This window comes from Ambystoma mexicanum, chromosome 2p (assembly GCF_040938575.1).
Source record: "Ambystoma mexicanum isolate Mex_15411 chromosome 2p, UKY_AmexF1_1, whole genome shotgun sequence".
Lineage (NCBI taxonomy): Eukaryota > Metazoa > Chordata > Amphibia > Caudata > Ambystomatidae > Ambystoma > Ambystoma mexicanum.
This window is the reverse complement of record NC_090923.1, coordinates 348,722,416-348,738,652: the sequence shown is the minus strand read 5'-3', so window position 1 is coordinate 348,738,652 and position 16,237 is coordinate 348,722,416. Positions and strand designations below refer to the sequence as shown.

General features: G+C 46.8%; 1 protein-coding gene across 7 annotated transcripts in view; it reads right to left on the bottom strand.

Annotated features, from left to right (window-relative positions):
• The window catches only part of SLMAP (sarcolemma associated protein), a 1,535,859-nt gene that overhangs the window by 1,331,254 nt on the left and 188,368 nt on the right, over window positions 1–16,237 (bottom strand). For all 7 annotated transcript variants that reach the window (XM_069643684.1, XM_069643683.1, XM_069643687.1 and 4 more), the window contains exon 5: window positions 13,222–13,284. In XM_069643684.1, coding sequence (XP_069499785.1) covers window positions 13,222–13,284 — 63 coding nt within the window. The remainder of the gene's footprint in view (window positions 1–13,221; window positions 13,285–16,237) is intronic.

Sequence of the window (16,237 nt, the reverse complement as noted above, 5' to 3'; positions counted from 1 at the left end):
ATTGGTCCCTCAGGAACCATTTCAACTAATCAGGCGAGCCGGCAGGCGAATTCCAGCCTGCCTCCAAGGCCCTCAATTCAAGACCCCTGTCTGTTGTCTTCCACTGCCACCAGCCAAAACTCGATCAAGGGGGACAGAGACGTGCCCCCTCGACTAACAGACCCCAGGGCAATCGAAATGCTCCGACCAGTACGTCCACAATATGATGGTTTGTACTGGTTTCTGTTAATAATTTGGGACTAGTAAAGCCAATGGTGACTTTACATGCCCTGGGAGACAGTAGTCAGTCCCAGGGTATAGAGTCTATGGTGGGGTGTCACTATGACACCCCTGTGTCACTGCACGGAGGGTGCTGTGTAACACACATAGTAAAAACACATGAGACCCTATGGAGTAAAGGACCCCATAGCCCATAAAACACATTAGCAGTCAAAGGAACACCATAAAACATGTCCAAGAGTGGGAGAAAAAGAGTCTCACTCTTGGCAGGAGAAAAAAACAAAAGCCAGAAATCCAGCAAAGCTGCTGGGTGACTCACTAGGTTAGGAAATTCAGCCTAAACAGAATTCTTCCTAACAATCACCACAAAGTTCTGAACTGTTTAATCACCACCACAGCCAACCGCATCCTTTCGGAAAACCCTTCCCTGAAGAAACTAAACGGAGCCTGTGATATTTGGGCACTAGGCCTCAAACATTAAAGCTGCACTTCTTAAGATGGAGTTAACTGGGGCTTGACGGATTACCTCGATTTTCTTGCACTGCATGTGATGCTGGAAATGAATTGGAGGGACAGGGCTTCCATGTCCTTCTTCTGTATTCCCATGTGTGTTCTGTGTTTTCTACACAGGAATCCAGTTGGGGCCCCTGGCAGTACAGCTCTTCCTAATTTTTGGTCATGGTGAACAGAGATTCTTGGGATACCCTTATGGCACCCATGGGTGGGGGTACAACCCTTTTACCCCTAGTGTATGTTTTTGAGCACCTGCGTGTTACCAACAGATCAGGGTATGGGCTGGTGACAGCTTCACGCGGATATGACAGGAGCTCCGAGTATCCTCCATTTTGGGATACCGTGGCCCTGCCATGGAATCGGCAGATCCCTGATAGGAGGCAAGATGGCCCTGGGGCCTCCGTTTCAATTGCCTGTTACCTTATTTTCCCAAAGTCCTAGGAAGCCCTAACCCTGTCCCTTCCCCCTGACTGGCTGTTGGGTGGAAGAACCATGTATGGTATTGGGGGGGTTGGGAGGGAGGGGGGGTCGTCCAGGCCAGGCTTGCTTGAGACTTTCCAGTGAACGTATGCTGTGGGTACACCCTTGGGGTGGGACCTCTGAATATAATGTGTGACCAATATGCATTCTATGTTATGCGTGTCTTGGTGGAAGCGAATGGCCTGAATGCCTCAGCCTTATTGGCTGCCTGCCTGCATGAATGCCCTTTTGTGTGATTGACTGACTGAGCCTGGCTCAGCCGGAGTGAAAGAGGGACAGATGTGTATATCTCAGGACCTCTCACTTACCAATTGGTTCAGTAGCTGCAGTTGAAACTTGAAGCTCATCCTTGAAGCCCAGCTGGAAGAAGATTGCTGCTGCATTTCCTGTGAAGGAATTTAAAAGCTGTTCAGAGTGTCTAGGACTGATCCAAGGGAGGACCTGGCTAGGAGACCTCTCCCCAAGCTATCAGGGACCATTGTGCAAAACCTGCTGTTCATCGAGGCACCCTGGAAGCCAGTTTTCTGAGTGACGTCAGGAGAAGGGGTCTGCCGAGAATCTTGGGGGGCGCCTGGACAGAGGATCATCGAAGTCCATTGACGTCAACCGGGGTTCAGAGGATTTCTGTGACTGCTGGAAGCCAGTCGAATAGTGTCGCCCAGAAGTCGGGACACCTTGACGCTGTGCTGCTTGATGTCCGGAGCAGAGAAAGCGCCATTCTTGCCCAAGACCATTTGAACTAGGTCTCCCTTGCCATCACCATCGACCACTTTGTCACATCTGAGAAAACCGAGGTTGCCGGTTACTGAGTAAAGTTCGCTGGCGGGTGTCCTGCCACTAGAAGCCAACAAAGACGCCCCGAGTGAAGATCCGAGGTCCAGCTCGTCATCGAGTCGCAATCACCGAAGCCTTTCCAAGGTACATGCTGCATCTACAGCACCGACAGGCCAGAGGACCGCCGAACTAGACACCCAGACACTCGCTGCCGGACCCTGCATCCATCATAGTCTCTCACTTGCCTTACCGAACACTTTGCATTGAGGTTAACTGCATGCCTCATTTTCCCAGGTCTTCCAAGATTCATCGTCAAAGAGCACCGTGAAGGTCGAAACTGCTTAACGGCACCAGTGTTCAATTTTTCCTCGAGGTTCGATGTCCAGTGGCTCCTGCTTGAAAGGGAGTATACTCTCGAAGGATCCAGTCGACGAACCGTCGAAAAAACTCTTCCACTTCAGGTACATTGGGGTGGTTGAACTTTTTAAGCAAGTAGTTAGGATTATTGAACATTTATGGACTGGGCTTGTTAACTCGTTATTACAGGTTGCCCAGGTGGAAAGGGGGGGGGGGGCTTGATCATCACACAGAATTGTGTATCTATATCCAAAGAAAGCATTCTGCCGTTGTTTAACCTTAACCAGTCTTCCTTATTGTCTAGGTTGATACACCTTACTGAAAGAGTTGCATGCTCTCAGTTGATGCATTTTAAAAGGAATCCAAAGTCCAAGTGTGGTACCACATAGCATTGTATAGATTTTCCATTATAGAATTACCAGAGTACAAAGTGCGTTATTGAATTGTGTATGCAGCTCTGAGAACTGTGTTAGCACATAACAGTGTGTGGACATTCCTTTGTGGGGGCTTGGGGACTCACTGTCCTTAAGAACCAGCCTGCATCACCACCCGAGCGCTTAAGCCTTGGTATGTATTTTATTTATTTGTATAGCGCTCCAAGCCCGAAGGCATCTGCTCATCCATAGCTACCATATAGAGAACCTTTGCAGGGGTGCTCTGTGCCTCTACTCTGCCATATAGAGGGCAGAAGTACAAATACCCACCTCCACTCTTTACACTGCATTTCTTACCTGAGGACCATTAAGTAATATATCTGAAAGTGAATGTATATAAGCGATACATGTGTGCACGCTCTCTAGAACGTGCACACTTTTGAGACTAAGCCTTGACTGCTCATCCACCTAACTTGATTGTGTTTTGGTTAAACTCTTCGTGTTTTCCCCGTCAGCCATAACTAGGGCGGCCTCCTAAAGCCCGCACCCCCTTCCAAAGAGCTGACTTAAGAAATCCATCTTAACAAGTGGTTAGTTTGGATAGGACAGTGGGGGCTTCATCAATTGGAAGCAGACAGAGTTTGAGACTCATTAAATGAGGTTGACCAAAGAGATGGCTTTGTTGGGCAGAGGAACAGTATTCTAGTAGAGTGAAGAATGTAAAAGGAGAGAAAGTGATACGACAGAAGGGGAAACAAGTGGGTTGGGTGGGGTCAGAAACTGAGGTGAAAAGACAAGGAGCAGAGTATTCTTATGCTAGAGTACTGCGAGATGCATTAATCATAGTAATGGAGAGCAAGGCCATGGATCGATTTATAGATGATTAGCAGCAACTTAAAAAGTGATGGCAAGCCATCCAGTGTGGTGAGAGGAGGTGGGGGCGCTAAAGAATATTTGATAGGAAACAATTGGTTAAATGTACCCAGGAAAGGAATAAAAAGGCTGCCTTTTCATAGTGTTTGACGGTGAAACCAAAGTTTGATTTGAACAAGAATATGGAGAGGAATACTCCAGTTTGGTATTGGCAGTAGTTCACATTTCATAGGTCCTTCAAAGAGGTTAGCCACAACAGAATGCAGTGGCGTACAAAGAGAAATGAAAATCATACCTCTGGTTAGCTTGAAAAGCTGTATAAATATTGACCTTGGAGAAAAGAGGGTCAGGTGACGAAGAGCTCCAATTCTGTTTCTGTTCTTGTGAAGTGACTGCAGTTGGGAAGCAGTCGGTAAGATAGGGGTTCATGTTGGCCAGTGTAAAACATCCTTTAAGTGTTTTAAGGCAGTTGGAGCCTCAAATCCTTAACTCCTGTCTGTATTTTGATAAAATCAGCACTTAGGATTGCCACACATGTTGGCAATAGCATTTTCTGGGCCCATTTGCTCCTATGATTAATGCTATAGTGGTGCACGGTCTTTCTTTATAAGCAGTGTCTGCGTGCACAGTCAAAGGCAATTTGGTGCAACCATTCAGATAGTTTACGTGGCCCAGGGTTTCCTCTTGTCAAAGATTTTAATGTTTTTGAACACAAAAAAGGAAAAGCACAGGAAGAATTACTTTCACACAAGGCTATTCTATAGCAGTATATGTAACGCTCACCTGGTTCCCACGGGGGCGCTGGTCTAGTCTGGATTGCTGTGGCCTCTTCTAGCGTGGTGCGCAGGACCCGGAACACCGATTGGACAGGACCTCCAAATCGTGCTTGCCTGGCCCGTAGGAATATCCTTCTGCAGATGAGAAAGCGGATTAACAGTCTGCAGAATAGTGTGCTATCTCCCCCCTTTCCCCCTTCGTTCCTCTCTAACTTCCTCCAAACCCCGGTTTAAGCTCACCTTATGGTTTGGAAGGATGAACTCTCCATCCTGCTTCTGGTGCAGGGGCGCGCGTTCGTCCAGTTACTTCACTGGTTTTCAGAATGGCGCTGGCAAAATCCACTTGACTTTCCTGAGCGATGCGCCGCAAGTATGAAAGTTCAAAGTTCAAGTGAGGCCCCCTTTATGTTGTCTTTCTAACCTGTGATCTGTCCTTTATTTCAGGTGCAGAATGAAGGCGATGCGTCAAAGGGTTAAACTGCCGAGGTGAGTAGTGATGAGGGCGATCCCTCTAAATGTCCTCATCATTCCCCAGAAATGTCTCTTGTCCTTTCCCCATAGGGGCCGGGGTACGGTACCTGCCAACGGGGCGGCGCCGACCCGAAATGTGGAAGAAAAGCCGGTAAGTATTATGGCTGTTAATCAGGCTTTCCTTCTGTGTTCCTTCTGCTCACCTTTTGTTTCTTCCTCTCTCCCCTAGGTGCAGAGATGTGGCGTCCGATGCTGACAGCCGCGATGGAGCCGTGAGATGTTTCGAGGACAGGTGAGTGAAGCGTGGCGCTGCAGCAAGCAACGCAATGCTTTTAAATGGAAGTCTTTCTTCAGGGATGCTGGCGAGAAGATTCCGGATGCAGGTAAGAAGTTTGAAATAGTCCCTGGTTTTCACCTTTCTCTTCCTTCCTTGCAGGTCTTCCAGGTTCGAGGTGGGCGTGGCTGGAGTCCAGGAGCAGGAGCAGACACGGTGAGCGTTAAGCTGCAGGAAGCAGAACAACGCGAAGCATGAGCTGCTGTCTGGGCGTGGCTTAAATAGCCTCCAAAGTCGTCCCAGGTATGTATCCTTCCCCCAACTAGGTATGTATCCTTCCCTGGCCACGCCCGAGTGAAAAAATAGTCCCTATGAAAAAATAGTCCCTTTCAGGTCTCAGGGAGGCCTGAAGCGTGCAGCATGGTCTGCATCAAGTAAGTGCACAAAACACCTCCCTTTATGAACCTGGTGCCTATGGCGCCAGGACTGAGTCCAAAGAGCCCCTATAAGGGGCCGCTGGGCTTTTACCCGAGGGCATGATGCCTGCTTCCGGGGGTGCTGGGCCTGGCCTGGTGCTCTGGGGGTAGGCATCATGACAGTATAGTCACACACAGGCCTCACCCAGTCCTATTCAACTTCAAACAGGGATTCACACACATTAAAGAATTCATCATTCATAACACCCCCCCCCAAACACCTCTACTCACACTAAGGCATTTGCAAATTGTTTCATGACAACACCTGCATATTCTCGGATGTTGAAAGAAATGCTGTCTGTTCTTCCAGAGAAAGATTCCTTTCCATAGCCGCTGGACATGCAGTCCAGTAAATAAAGGGGAGTGTAGCAGCTGGAGATGGTTCAGACACAAGATCCAAGTTAACCTATAATAGCTGGTGAAGGAGTGCCAAGAGGTAGAGGAAGTACAGTATGTTTTGAGTCTGCAAACCTGGAGCTAACTCATGCAGATACGTAAAGGAACTGCCACCGAGTAAGCAAAGCTAAATTTAGATAAAGATATGCCAAGTAGTGTACAGTATGGGGACAGTACCACATTCCGCACATTTGTAATTCCTGGGCTATCTGAAAGTATGCAGATTAAACAATTCAAAAAGACTGTTTGGCGGTACCTTTTGTCCAGTGAAGCCAATTCTGCCCTATAATTGAGGTGTTCTATTATGTAAATTAAGTATTTATCACCTAGTCATTGACAATACAATATCTGCTTCCAATTACTAAAATAGCAACGGCAGTAAGATTACTAAATGGCCAAAAAGAACGCAAGACAATCTATAGAGGTTTGGATAATCCAATCAATGAATTGAGAAAAATGTACATGTTGTGATAGTGAGTTAAACTAATATACCTTTGACAAAACAGGCACATGATACAAAAGGAGAATGAATGACTGATGAAATTATGAAAGTAGGAATTCTTCACTTCTATACATGTCAATGAAATACAATCAGGCCTGAAGTGATTTGTAGGCCACAAGTAATACTGTATAAACTAATAAATGCTTTAGAGGGACCAAAACACACTGTGCTCAGAACACATTTTTGATCAGGGTCGCACTAGCCAAAGGGTAAAGTGGAGACTGTGATTGTGGTTCAGATTGTACAGTAGGGCCTCCTAAACGCAGAACATATTGTAACCAGGAAGATGTGGGACAAAGGGATATTGAAGAAGGCAACGACATGCTTGCAGCTGTTGACTAGACCACTCTAGGGGCTAAAGGCGATTAGCCCAATGATGCACTGGGACAGACGTAGGCCAGGTATCAATAACAGCAGCAGAAGATGTTGAGGAAATGGCCGTCACCGTAACATCCTGAGTGGCCCTCCATTTTCAGTGATGAGGCGGTTAAATCCATCGCTGTTGTGCATGTGTATTCTGGAAGTGTTGCTGTTTTGGTGGGGGGCCTTTTCCTGCGGATTCTTAGCATTTGTAAAATTCTTTGCTGAAGAAATGTTTAGCCCTTTTTACGGGATCCGGGCCGCTCCTCGTCTACGGGATCCGGGCCGCTCCTCGTCTAGGGCTCCCGGGCCGCTCCTCGTCTAGGGCTCCCGGGCCGCTCCTCGTCTACTGGTTTCACCTGCTCTCCTCAAGTCTTATTCCTAACCCTGGAATGTTTTCCATTTCTCACTTTATTATAAGCTTCCCATGCCTCTCGGCTGATGGAATGTCCACCCCCTTGTTCTTCCCACCACTCAACCTCCTTACTTCTTTGTAGTACCTTCTTCCAGATGCATCTCCAATCCTCCACCTGTTTGAACAACTCCTGCACTACTTAGCTTTTCTCTAGCACATTCTCTATTCTTATCCACCACATCAGGGTTCTTAAGGTCCAGCCACCTACTCTCCTCCCCATCTTGTTCACCTTTTTGAGCACCACTTATGTAACAGTTTGCATTTTCCAACGTCTACTTACTCTTCCCTCCTTCACGCGTTTGTGAACTTCTCTCCTAACAGAGCTGGGTCCGCAGTTCACTATTTCTCCCAACATTTACTTCTCTAGGCACAGTCTTTCCTTCACCGCTCTGGGAGATTTAACGCCAAGCACCCTGTATTCGTCATTCTCCCAACCTTTAAGGCCTTTTCCTCCCCTACCTCTTTTTTATTCCAGAGGCTTATGTCTTTCACTCCAGCTTTCCACCGTTTCTTTCCCCACCCTCTTGGGCCTTCACTCCAGCCACCCTGCTCCAGCTCTTTACTGCTCTCAGATGAGTGCCCTCACCTTCCCAAAGCCTTCTGGAACTGACCGTGCCTTTAGTAGGGCTTTGGACAAGTTGTCTTGTTTGTAAGGGAACTAGTCAGGTGGCAGGGGTGGCTGTGATGCTCCACCTCATGGATGCCTTGCGTTACCCACCACACTCACCATGGCAGTTGCACATCATTTAGTGGAGGGCCCTTTTATCTTATTCTTTTGCACCATTTTAAGGGGGCTGGGTGGGGTGCAGATTAAGGCAATATTTTAAAGGGATTTTGGAATAGTGGGTGCATGCACAGGAGTTTGGATGAATTGCCCCTCCAAGAATGACACAAAAATATAGCAAAAATAACACTGCAATTAACTGTACCAGCTACATGGCTCACAGACCCAATATGAAAGTGTGGGTTGCCTCATCCCTCTCCTTGGATGGTCCTCACTGGCTGCCATACCATGGTACCACTTTCCAGCCTATATGGGGTAAGGGTACTTGGTTGCCTCTTCAGACAAATGGTGTAAGGACCCTAGTCCCAATGTGGGACTCAAGGCTGGCTAATCACTTTTCTTTGGTTATACTCTGTTGGTGACACAGCATTCTGGCATTAGGGTCGATTCCGTAAGCATTTCTGTTCATAACTGTACGAGTGTGGAAGCCTTGTGTGAGGACTGGGGGACTGCTGCTCTAGTTTCCCCCATCTTAGTTTAGGACCCGTTTCCAACTTCATGTTTATATGGGATTGAAGCACCTGCACGAAGAGATTATAGGGTGCAGATGGTGCTGGTCCCTTCGTTTCTCAATGTCATTTAAGGAAGAGAAATGTTTATGTTGTCAATGTGGTGTGCCACTGCCCTCAGCGCATGACATGGTGAAAGTCAGTGGATCCAGCTCATGCTGGCCCAGGCACCAACATCACGAGGACCCCTCTGCGAACCCATAATTTGTCCACAGGATCAGCAGAGGACTTGGTCACACTATAGAATTTACAGCAGGCTTAATGCAGGATTCATACGGCTTCTAAGTGCAGTAATAATCAATGTAACTATTACCCACTTGTGTTAATGTATGGACAAAGACAGGGCGGTGTAAGGCGAGCTAGCCCATCTCTGTGATATCTGACCCATGGTGCAATTTTCTGTCCGTTACCAAGGAAAAGTAAGATGCTCATTATAATAGATTTCTAAAGCACAAACCCAACTCAAGAACAACGGAGCGCAATACAGGTCCCTGAGAAAAACCTAGGTAGCGAGAATACTTGAGATCAAGAAAATAGCAAGAATTAACATTGCAATATACAGAGGTGAGCTATATACATACACACTAAAAACACAGCTGAGATAACTAAGCCAATATAAGAATCTATCCTCTGTGTGGTTTTCCAGTTCAAAATATAGTCTTATTTCTAACAGGTTGCAATTTAATAAAACATGCTTCCTAAAGACTTGAACTTGCGGCATATCCTAATTCTTCTTAAAAAATAGCTGATTTAAAATACTGTGGGAAACATATGCACAAAAACAGGTATCACATTTCAAAACAGACAAAATGTCAGTCTACACAATGCCACGTGTACTGGGCAACAGGGGAAAAGCACCAAACCAGAGACCCACCACCCCATAGCACTTTAGGCTCTTTCAACTTGGATACCCCATTCCAAACAAGTGTAATTGCAACTAAAGGTGTTGCATAAGTAGGTGTTTGCCCACAATCACTGGGCAGTTTTCCGCAAGCCAATGAAGGGCTTCCAGACGGACACATTAGCCAGATCTCCCCTTGCACAGTGCTGTAATTGTCTGCCACCAAAATGTCCCCGATTTTTTCCCACCACATCTGCACTATCGGACCTTCCACACATTTTACACCGCCAAGCGATAGTTTAGCTGCCAAAAGAAAGTGTCCAATCAGAATGGCCATTGGACCCAACAAGGGAAATATCGCATCATCTGTGTTGCCTAGCAGCAGCACACAGGGATACAAGAGAAGACAACCCTGTGATATCCTTGATTTTAGACAACACATCCTTCCAGAAGAGACCCAGCCTCCACACGTCCATGCTATGTGGAAGAGAGCCCACTGCAGTGCAGCAGGGCCAGCAATTTGCCAAGCAATCAGCTGACATTCAGTGAAGCCTTTCCAGCGTGAGGTACCATCTATGACAGAATTTGTAGGAGCATTCCCTATCATTAACACATCTGGAGGATATATGCATTCTAGACCATATTCTCAACCATGCCTCATCCTCCATTGGTCCCCTCAGGTCATCTAGCCAACTTAGCCACAAGTCAAAACGCACCACTGGGTCCCCTGTGTCCAACAGATTATAGAGCGGTGAAACCCGACCCCCAAGAACACCCCCCTCCTGAGCAACCAATTCAAGAGCATTAAGTGGCCTTGTGCCCCAAGCTTCGTGGGAAGTTGAGAAACTCAGTGCCTCAATTCAAAGTAGCAAAATCCCTCAGTTTCAGGTAGGGCAAAGGTTTCCATGGAAGGTCAATGGGCACCTGTCCCTATACGACTGTTGCAGAGTCACCAACCCACCAGTTATCCATGCCTCAAATCTCCTACAGTCACACCCTGGTTGGAAGCACAGGTTGTTCCAGATAGGTGCGTGCAGACCCACGCCCAGTGATGAGACATCTGTAGAGAGCGCCCTCTGCCTTTATAGACTGTATTCCAGTTGTAGCTAAAAGAGAATCCAAGATCCCGATGTCGGGAATTTCCTCTCTACATATGGCAGAAAATGCAACCTCACTGCTGATTGGGTGAGGCATACCTTATGTTACTGCTACAGAATTATGGCTTTCCACGAAAATCTAATTCACTTTCATGATGCCATGTATTACAATTCACATTATATGCATTTTGCCCCCCCCCCCCCCCACCCACCAAAATACAACTATCATCAATCAATTGTCGCCTTCTATAGACAAAGACTGGTCAAATAGCTTAGAAGCTGTCGGGGAGATGTATCAGTTTTATTCTTAATCCCCTCTCCTAGTGAGACCACCTCCCTCCGCAATAACTTTTTGCAGGACTTCTGGACCTTTTTCTTGTTATCCTGAATGAGAATAGGATTCACTCTCATTTGCTCTTACTTTAGGAACTCTGTTCTTTCTGTTTACCTTATTCTACAGAGTTTTGCTTTCCTCCATATCTCTTAAAGGCATCTGTGTTACACTTTTGCAGCACACAGCACTCAATGTGCAGTGTTGCTGGGAATCCACACGTTGGGTTCTCCTTTCTGTATTCTTTGTTTCATTAAATAATACTGTTCTTAAGTAAAGAGGGATCCTTTGTATACTTCGTAAACTTACTAATGAGAAATTAACACAGACCACCCTATGTTGAGTGCTAAAGGGATACCTAGAATCTATGCTCATGTGACGTTTTGTTCACAGTGACATCCCTATAGTTATAGCTGGTAGCCCAACCAACTTGTGAGCTATTTTCCATCACAGGCTGTATACCCAACCCCGGTTATGCACTAAAGGGTCTGTTATGTTCCAACATGGTGGATCTCTAATTTTCACCATTTGTTGTGCAGTTGTCCTTAGTTAGCCCTTCTACCATTCTGGGAGGGGGGGTTGTCTGATATGTGTTTTGCCTTTGCAGGATCACACTGTGTAGCCCACCTAGGATCCAGTGCGTCTGCGAGGACAGAAAGCCAGAGAGGAGTTTGATACTCCCCGAACTTGATTGCTGATGTGCCTGAACGAAACCAGTTCCCACTGGGGGCTGGCTGTCCTGTTTGGACAGCCACCCGCACATCTTTCTGTTAACTACAGAGAGTTTGCAGAGGAGTGAATGGGCAATCCGAATAAAAGGTTAGGTTCTTGAGGCAGAAGGCGGCAAGTCGACCACTGGAACAAAAGATCAGAATTTAAAGAGGACGAGATCCGCCTGCAGACCCTTCCAGTAGCTGAAGCGACCACTGCAGTCTGGACTTCATTTTCTTATTAACAGAGGAGCTCCGAAGAGGTCTCCTTCCCGTAGGCTGGTGGGACCAACCAGCCATAAGGCTAACTGCAGATCGAGTCATCCCCCAGCCGACTTGCTGACACCTTCCAGGGCTGCAAACTGTGAATATGAGGGGACCTCCAACCCAATTGCAGTGCTATGTCTGTGTGACCGAATCGTCCCCGAACATTGGTGAGCTCCAGTTGCACCTCCACAGACACAATCCCACTCATCTAAGTCCCATCAACAGATTGCATCACTGCAGAATCAAGGCGGATCGACGGGGCAGTAACCACTCACTGTTGGAGCTGATGAAAAGGCACCAAAACATCCCATTCAGAGCGCTTTCTTTAGTCACCAGACAGAGGAATCGGGTGACCGGGTTTGTCAGTGATGCACAGAAAAAAAATCCAGCTGCATTTTCTTCAACCACCCTGAATAACTGTGGGGCTCAAGGTAGAATTTAACTCAAGCCAAATAGTCGCTCCAGTGTGATTGGAGTGGGATACCAGGTGTTTGGGTGTCCACCCATACCTCTTGCCCAGGCGTAACAGCTTGTGCTATTCTAGTGAGTCCTTCGCAAAGTCCCTATTAATGTTGTTATTCTACATAAGCATTATTCTGTGGAACATTGTCTTTTCTACTGCTACATAAGACTTTGCAACCCCCCTCAACTAACTTTGATGAACTCTTGACTAGTTACGGTTTGGACTGTTAAAGCATTAGGATCATTGAAAAGTGTTACTAAGCAGTAACTTCCTGTTGCTAGTGTGAATACCCCTCTTTTTCCTGAATTAAACTGTCATTAAACTGTAACAATTCTGGGCGTGAGCCACGACTATTGAAGCAGTCACCTGTGAAAAGTACTGATACCAAGCTTTCTAAGTTTTCTTAGCTATGTGTGTCTTGAAGGATAGGTTTGTTGATGTGGAACCCGTGCGACTTGGCGCAAGAGGTGAGCTCAGGTGTGAAGCCCTTTTGATGGTTGATAGCCAGGTCTGTATGTCTGGGTGTTTAGTGTTTCCTTTGTGTATTGGTTAGTCTAAAATAGTATTTACTTACCTTGTTTATATAAAATGGATGTATATTTTATTATAACTTCATTAGCCTGAATAAACTCTTACACACTGTAGTGACTGGGTTCATTGTACCTACCTACCTACAGCTCACATACTCCTCAAAAGATAAAGCCTGGCTGCTCTGCCATTCTACCAATCCTTTGGTTAGTACAGATTTTTACTATGAGTTGGGGACCTGTACACCAAGGGATAGTTTTATAGAGTCTCACCTCGAGGTAGACTTTAGAAAAACTCCACCCCCCCCCCCCCCGCCCCAACAGAAACATAATGACATTTGAATTTGTCCAGGTCACATTTCAATCTTAAACCTATGGGAAAAAAAACACTTTACCAAACTTTACAAGACAAATGAAACCAGAAGGGCATACTTGCAAATACTGCGAGAGCTGGAACAGTTCCTGAGAGTACATACTGGGAGTGTTAGCAGCAACCTGCAAGAGACGAAATTTTAAATGGCAATCCTACACAAACATACATTTTGATAAATTCATTATGTTAGAACAGTTTTTCAAATCAGGAATCCTATTAATGCCATAATATTGCGCGGAATCAGGGAGAAAAAAAAACAAGAACTCCTAGTTCATAGTTCCCTTTCCTCAATACCGTATGGGTGTCTCCAAAAGGGACAGGACCACAGCCTTTTGGACTGCAAGAATGACTTAGTACATGGGAGCGGCTGTGGAGCATGGCACTGCACTGTGAGCCCAGTCCTGCAGCACCAACTGCAAGTCTGTTTGAGCGTCTGCTCTGAAGGCATGAGCAAACTTATTTGAGGGGTCTGGAGGGAGGAGCATATGGAAGAAACAGGATTATGGCATAGGAATGAAAAAGCCACTAAAGTATGAAACTTTTTTACTCCTAATAGCCAGTCCTCCTTCCTCCATTCTGTATGGGCAATTTCACAGTACACAAACGGGAGGGGGCCTGATCTAGTCCAAGAGAAAAGATTTATCAGTTCTGCTAGTCCAAAACCTAAATTGGTGCAAGAGCTAGCATCCATGCAAGTCGCAAGAATGAACATGTTGAACAGGTGTCTGCTCTAAAGATCACAAAAGCAGAGCCCTATTCAAAGTGCTCAAGCACTGCGTCAACCAGCTAGCCACCCACGATACACCACACTCCATCAAAAAACCTGCAACCATCAAGACATTAATTGAGGAAATCAGCAGGATTTGCCAGCCCATAGACACCAGCTCTGAATCCACAGACCCACCTCACGACCCTCCTCGCAAAACCTCCCCACCTTGACAACATTCAAGACACTCAACAGAGTACCTGGTAGAAACCCTGGTCGCCTTCAAAGTCGCATTGTATACAGACAACATCCTCCCAGCATACATCAAGACCCTCCCTACAGAAGCTCCCCTTCCCTACCCAGGGGATCATCATCTGCCCCCCAAATAAAGGCACCTTCCCATACACCCTAAAAAAAAACAGGACAAATCCGTCCTCTACTACAGAAACCCACTCTGGGTCCCAGCAACCTAGTTAACTATCGCCCCATCAAACATCTTCCCTTCCCAGGTAAGATCGAGAAAGCGGTAGCCACACAACTGCAGCAACACACCGACACCAACAATCTCTTCCAAACCTACCAATCTGATTCAGACCCAGGTGAAGCACGGAGACAGCAACCATACAGGTGGTTGGCAATGCACTCAAAAAGCACGACAACTGCCACCCCTCCCTCCTTGTTCTACTCGACCTCTCGGCCACATTCAACACAGTAGACCAACAGGCACTTACAGACACCCTACATCGGTGCATGGGGATCTGCAACCTTGTCCTATGCTGGTTCAAGTCCTACCTCGCCAACCACCAGCAGTTTGTTCAGATCGACTCCTCTAGATCACCAATGCTACCCGTCGCCTGTGGAGTCCCTCAGGGTTCCATCCTCTTCCCAGAGACCTTCAATCTAAGCATGGAGCTGTTGTGAGCCCTCCTAGCCACACACAACATCCACATCCACATCCACCACTACGCTGACATACAGCCATACCTCAAGATAGACTGCATCAAGGACACCCATAGGCTCAAAACCTGCATCTCGCTGAGCCAGTCTTGGATGTCCAGTGCATACTTGAAGTTCAGCCACTCCAAGACCAAATTCCTACTCCTCACCAACACTACTGAACACCCGAACATACAGACCTGGCTATCAACCATCAAACGTAAGGGCTTCACACCCGAGCTCACCTCTTGCACCAAGTCCCACGGGTTCTACATCAGCAAACCTATCCTTCAAGACACACATAGCTAAGAAAACTCAGAAAGCTTGGTATCAGCTCACCTTCCTTTGAAAAAGTCAAACACATCCTCCACACAGACAGCTTTAGATCCGCCTTTCAAGCACTGGTCCTATCCCACCTGGATAGGGGACAATGCACTGCTTGAAGGCCTCTTGTCATCCTCCCTTGTGTCCCTGAGAAATGTTATACATGTGGCTGCACACCTCATCAAGGGTCTACACATATCCGACCACATCATCGCTTCCCTCATTCATCTTCACTGGCTCCCACTGCACTAACAAATCGCCTTCAAGTCTTGCTGCATCATCTATAAGGCAGTCGCCCTAAAGTCACCCAGATACCTTGTGGAGAAACTGAGCATCTCCGGCGGCCAGCACACCTCCAGAAGTCAGGACGTATGCACACTTGAAATCCGCTACTGCAAAAAGGAAAGGACCAAAAAACAAGCCTTCTCTGCCTATGCCCCAAGACTATGGCACCTCCTCCCCGTTAGCATCAGACTCGCCCCCACATTCCTACAAATCAGAAAGCTCAAGACCCACCACTTCAAAGACTCTCCCCGCCTCAACACCTAGCCAATCACATAACCCCGCTGTGGCTCCCGACTCACTAGACAACTCCCACCGCTCTGCCCCCCGCCACTGGGTACAACTGTACCTCTCCTCCATACCCTGCTGTATCCCCACTGCCTGCTATATAGCTTTTCTGCATTTACCTCTAAAAAAAGCTCTGTTATGCATTTGTATTGTTGAATACTTCTGTAAAGAGCACTGTTGCTTCTCAAAGCTGGGTCCGTGCTCAATAAATAACAGCATAATAATCACGTCATAAAATGCGTGCTTTTGAACTCCAATAGCAGTGCATTTAGCCGTAGCACCATGCGCATAAAAGACTGAGGAATTTGTCTGTATTTTCTAAGAGTCCTGAATTGCTGCAACCATCCCACAAGCTTCTGGAGCTTGATGGCCTTGTGGTTCAGCCCCAAATGTCACAAATTTAGCTTCCAATGTTTGGAAGGCATTGGTCCAAGCATAAACACACTTTTAATGCCTTTATAACATTAGACAGAGAAGGGTTTACTCCGCCCTCGAAGGATGGAAAGAAGGCAGGGAGAGCAACCTTCCGATAATGTGGA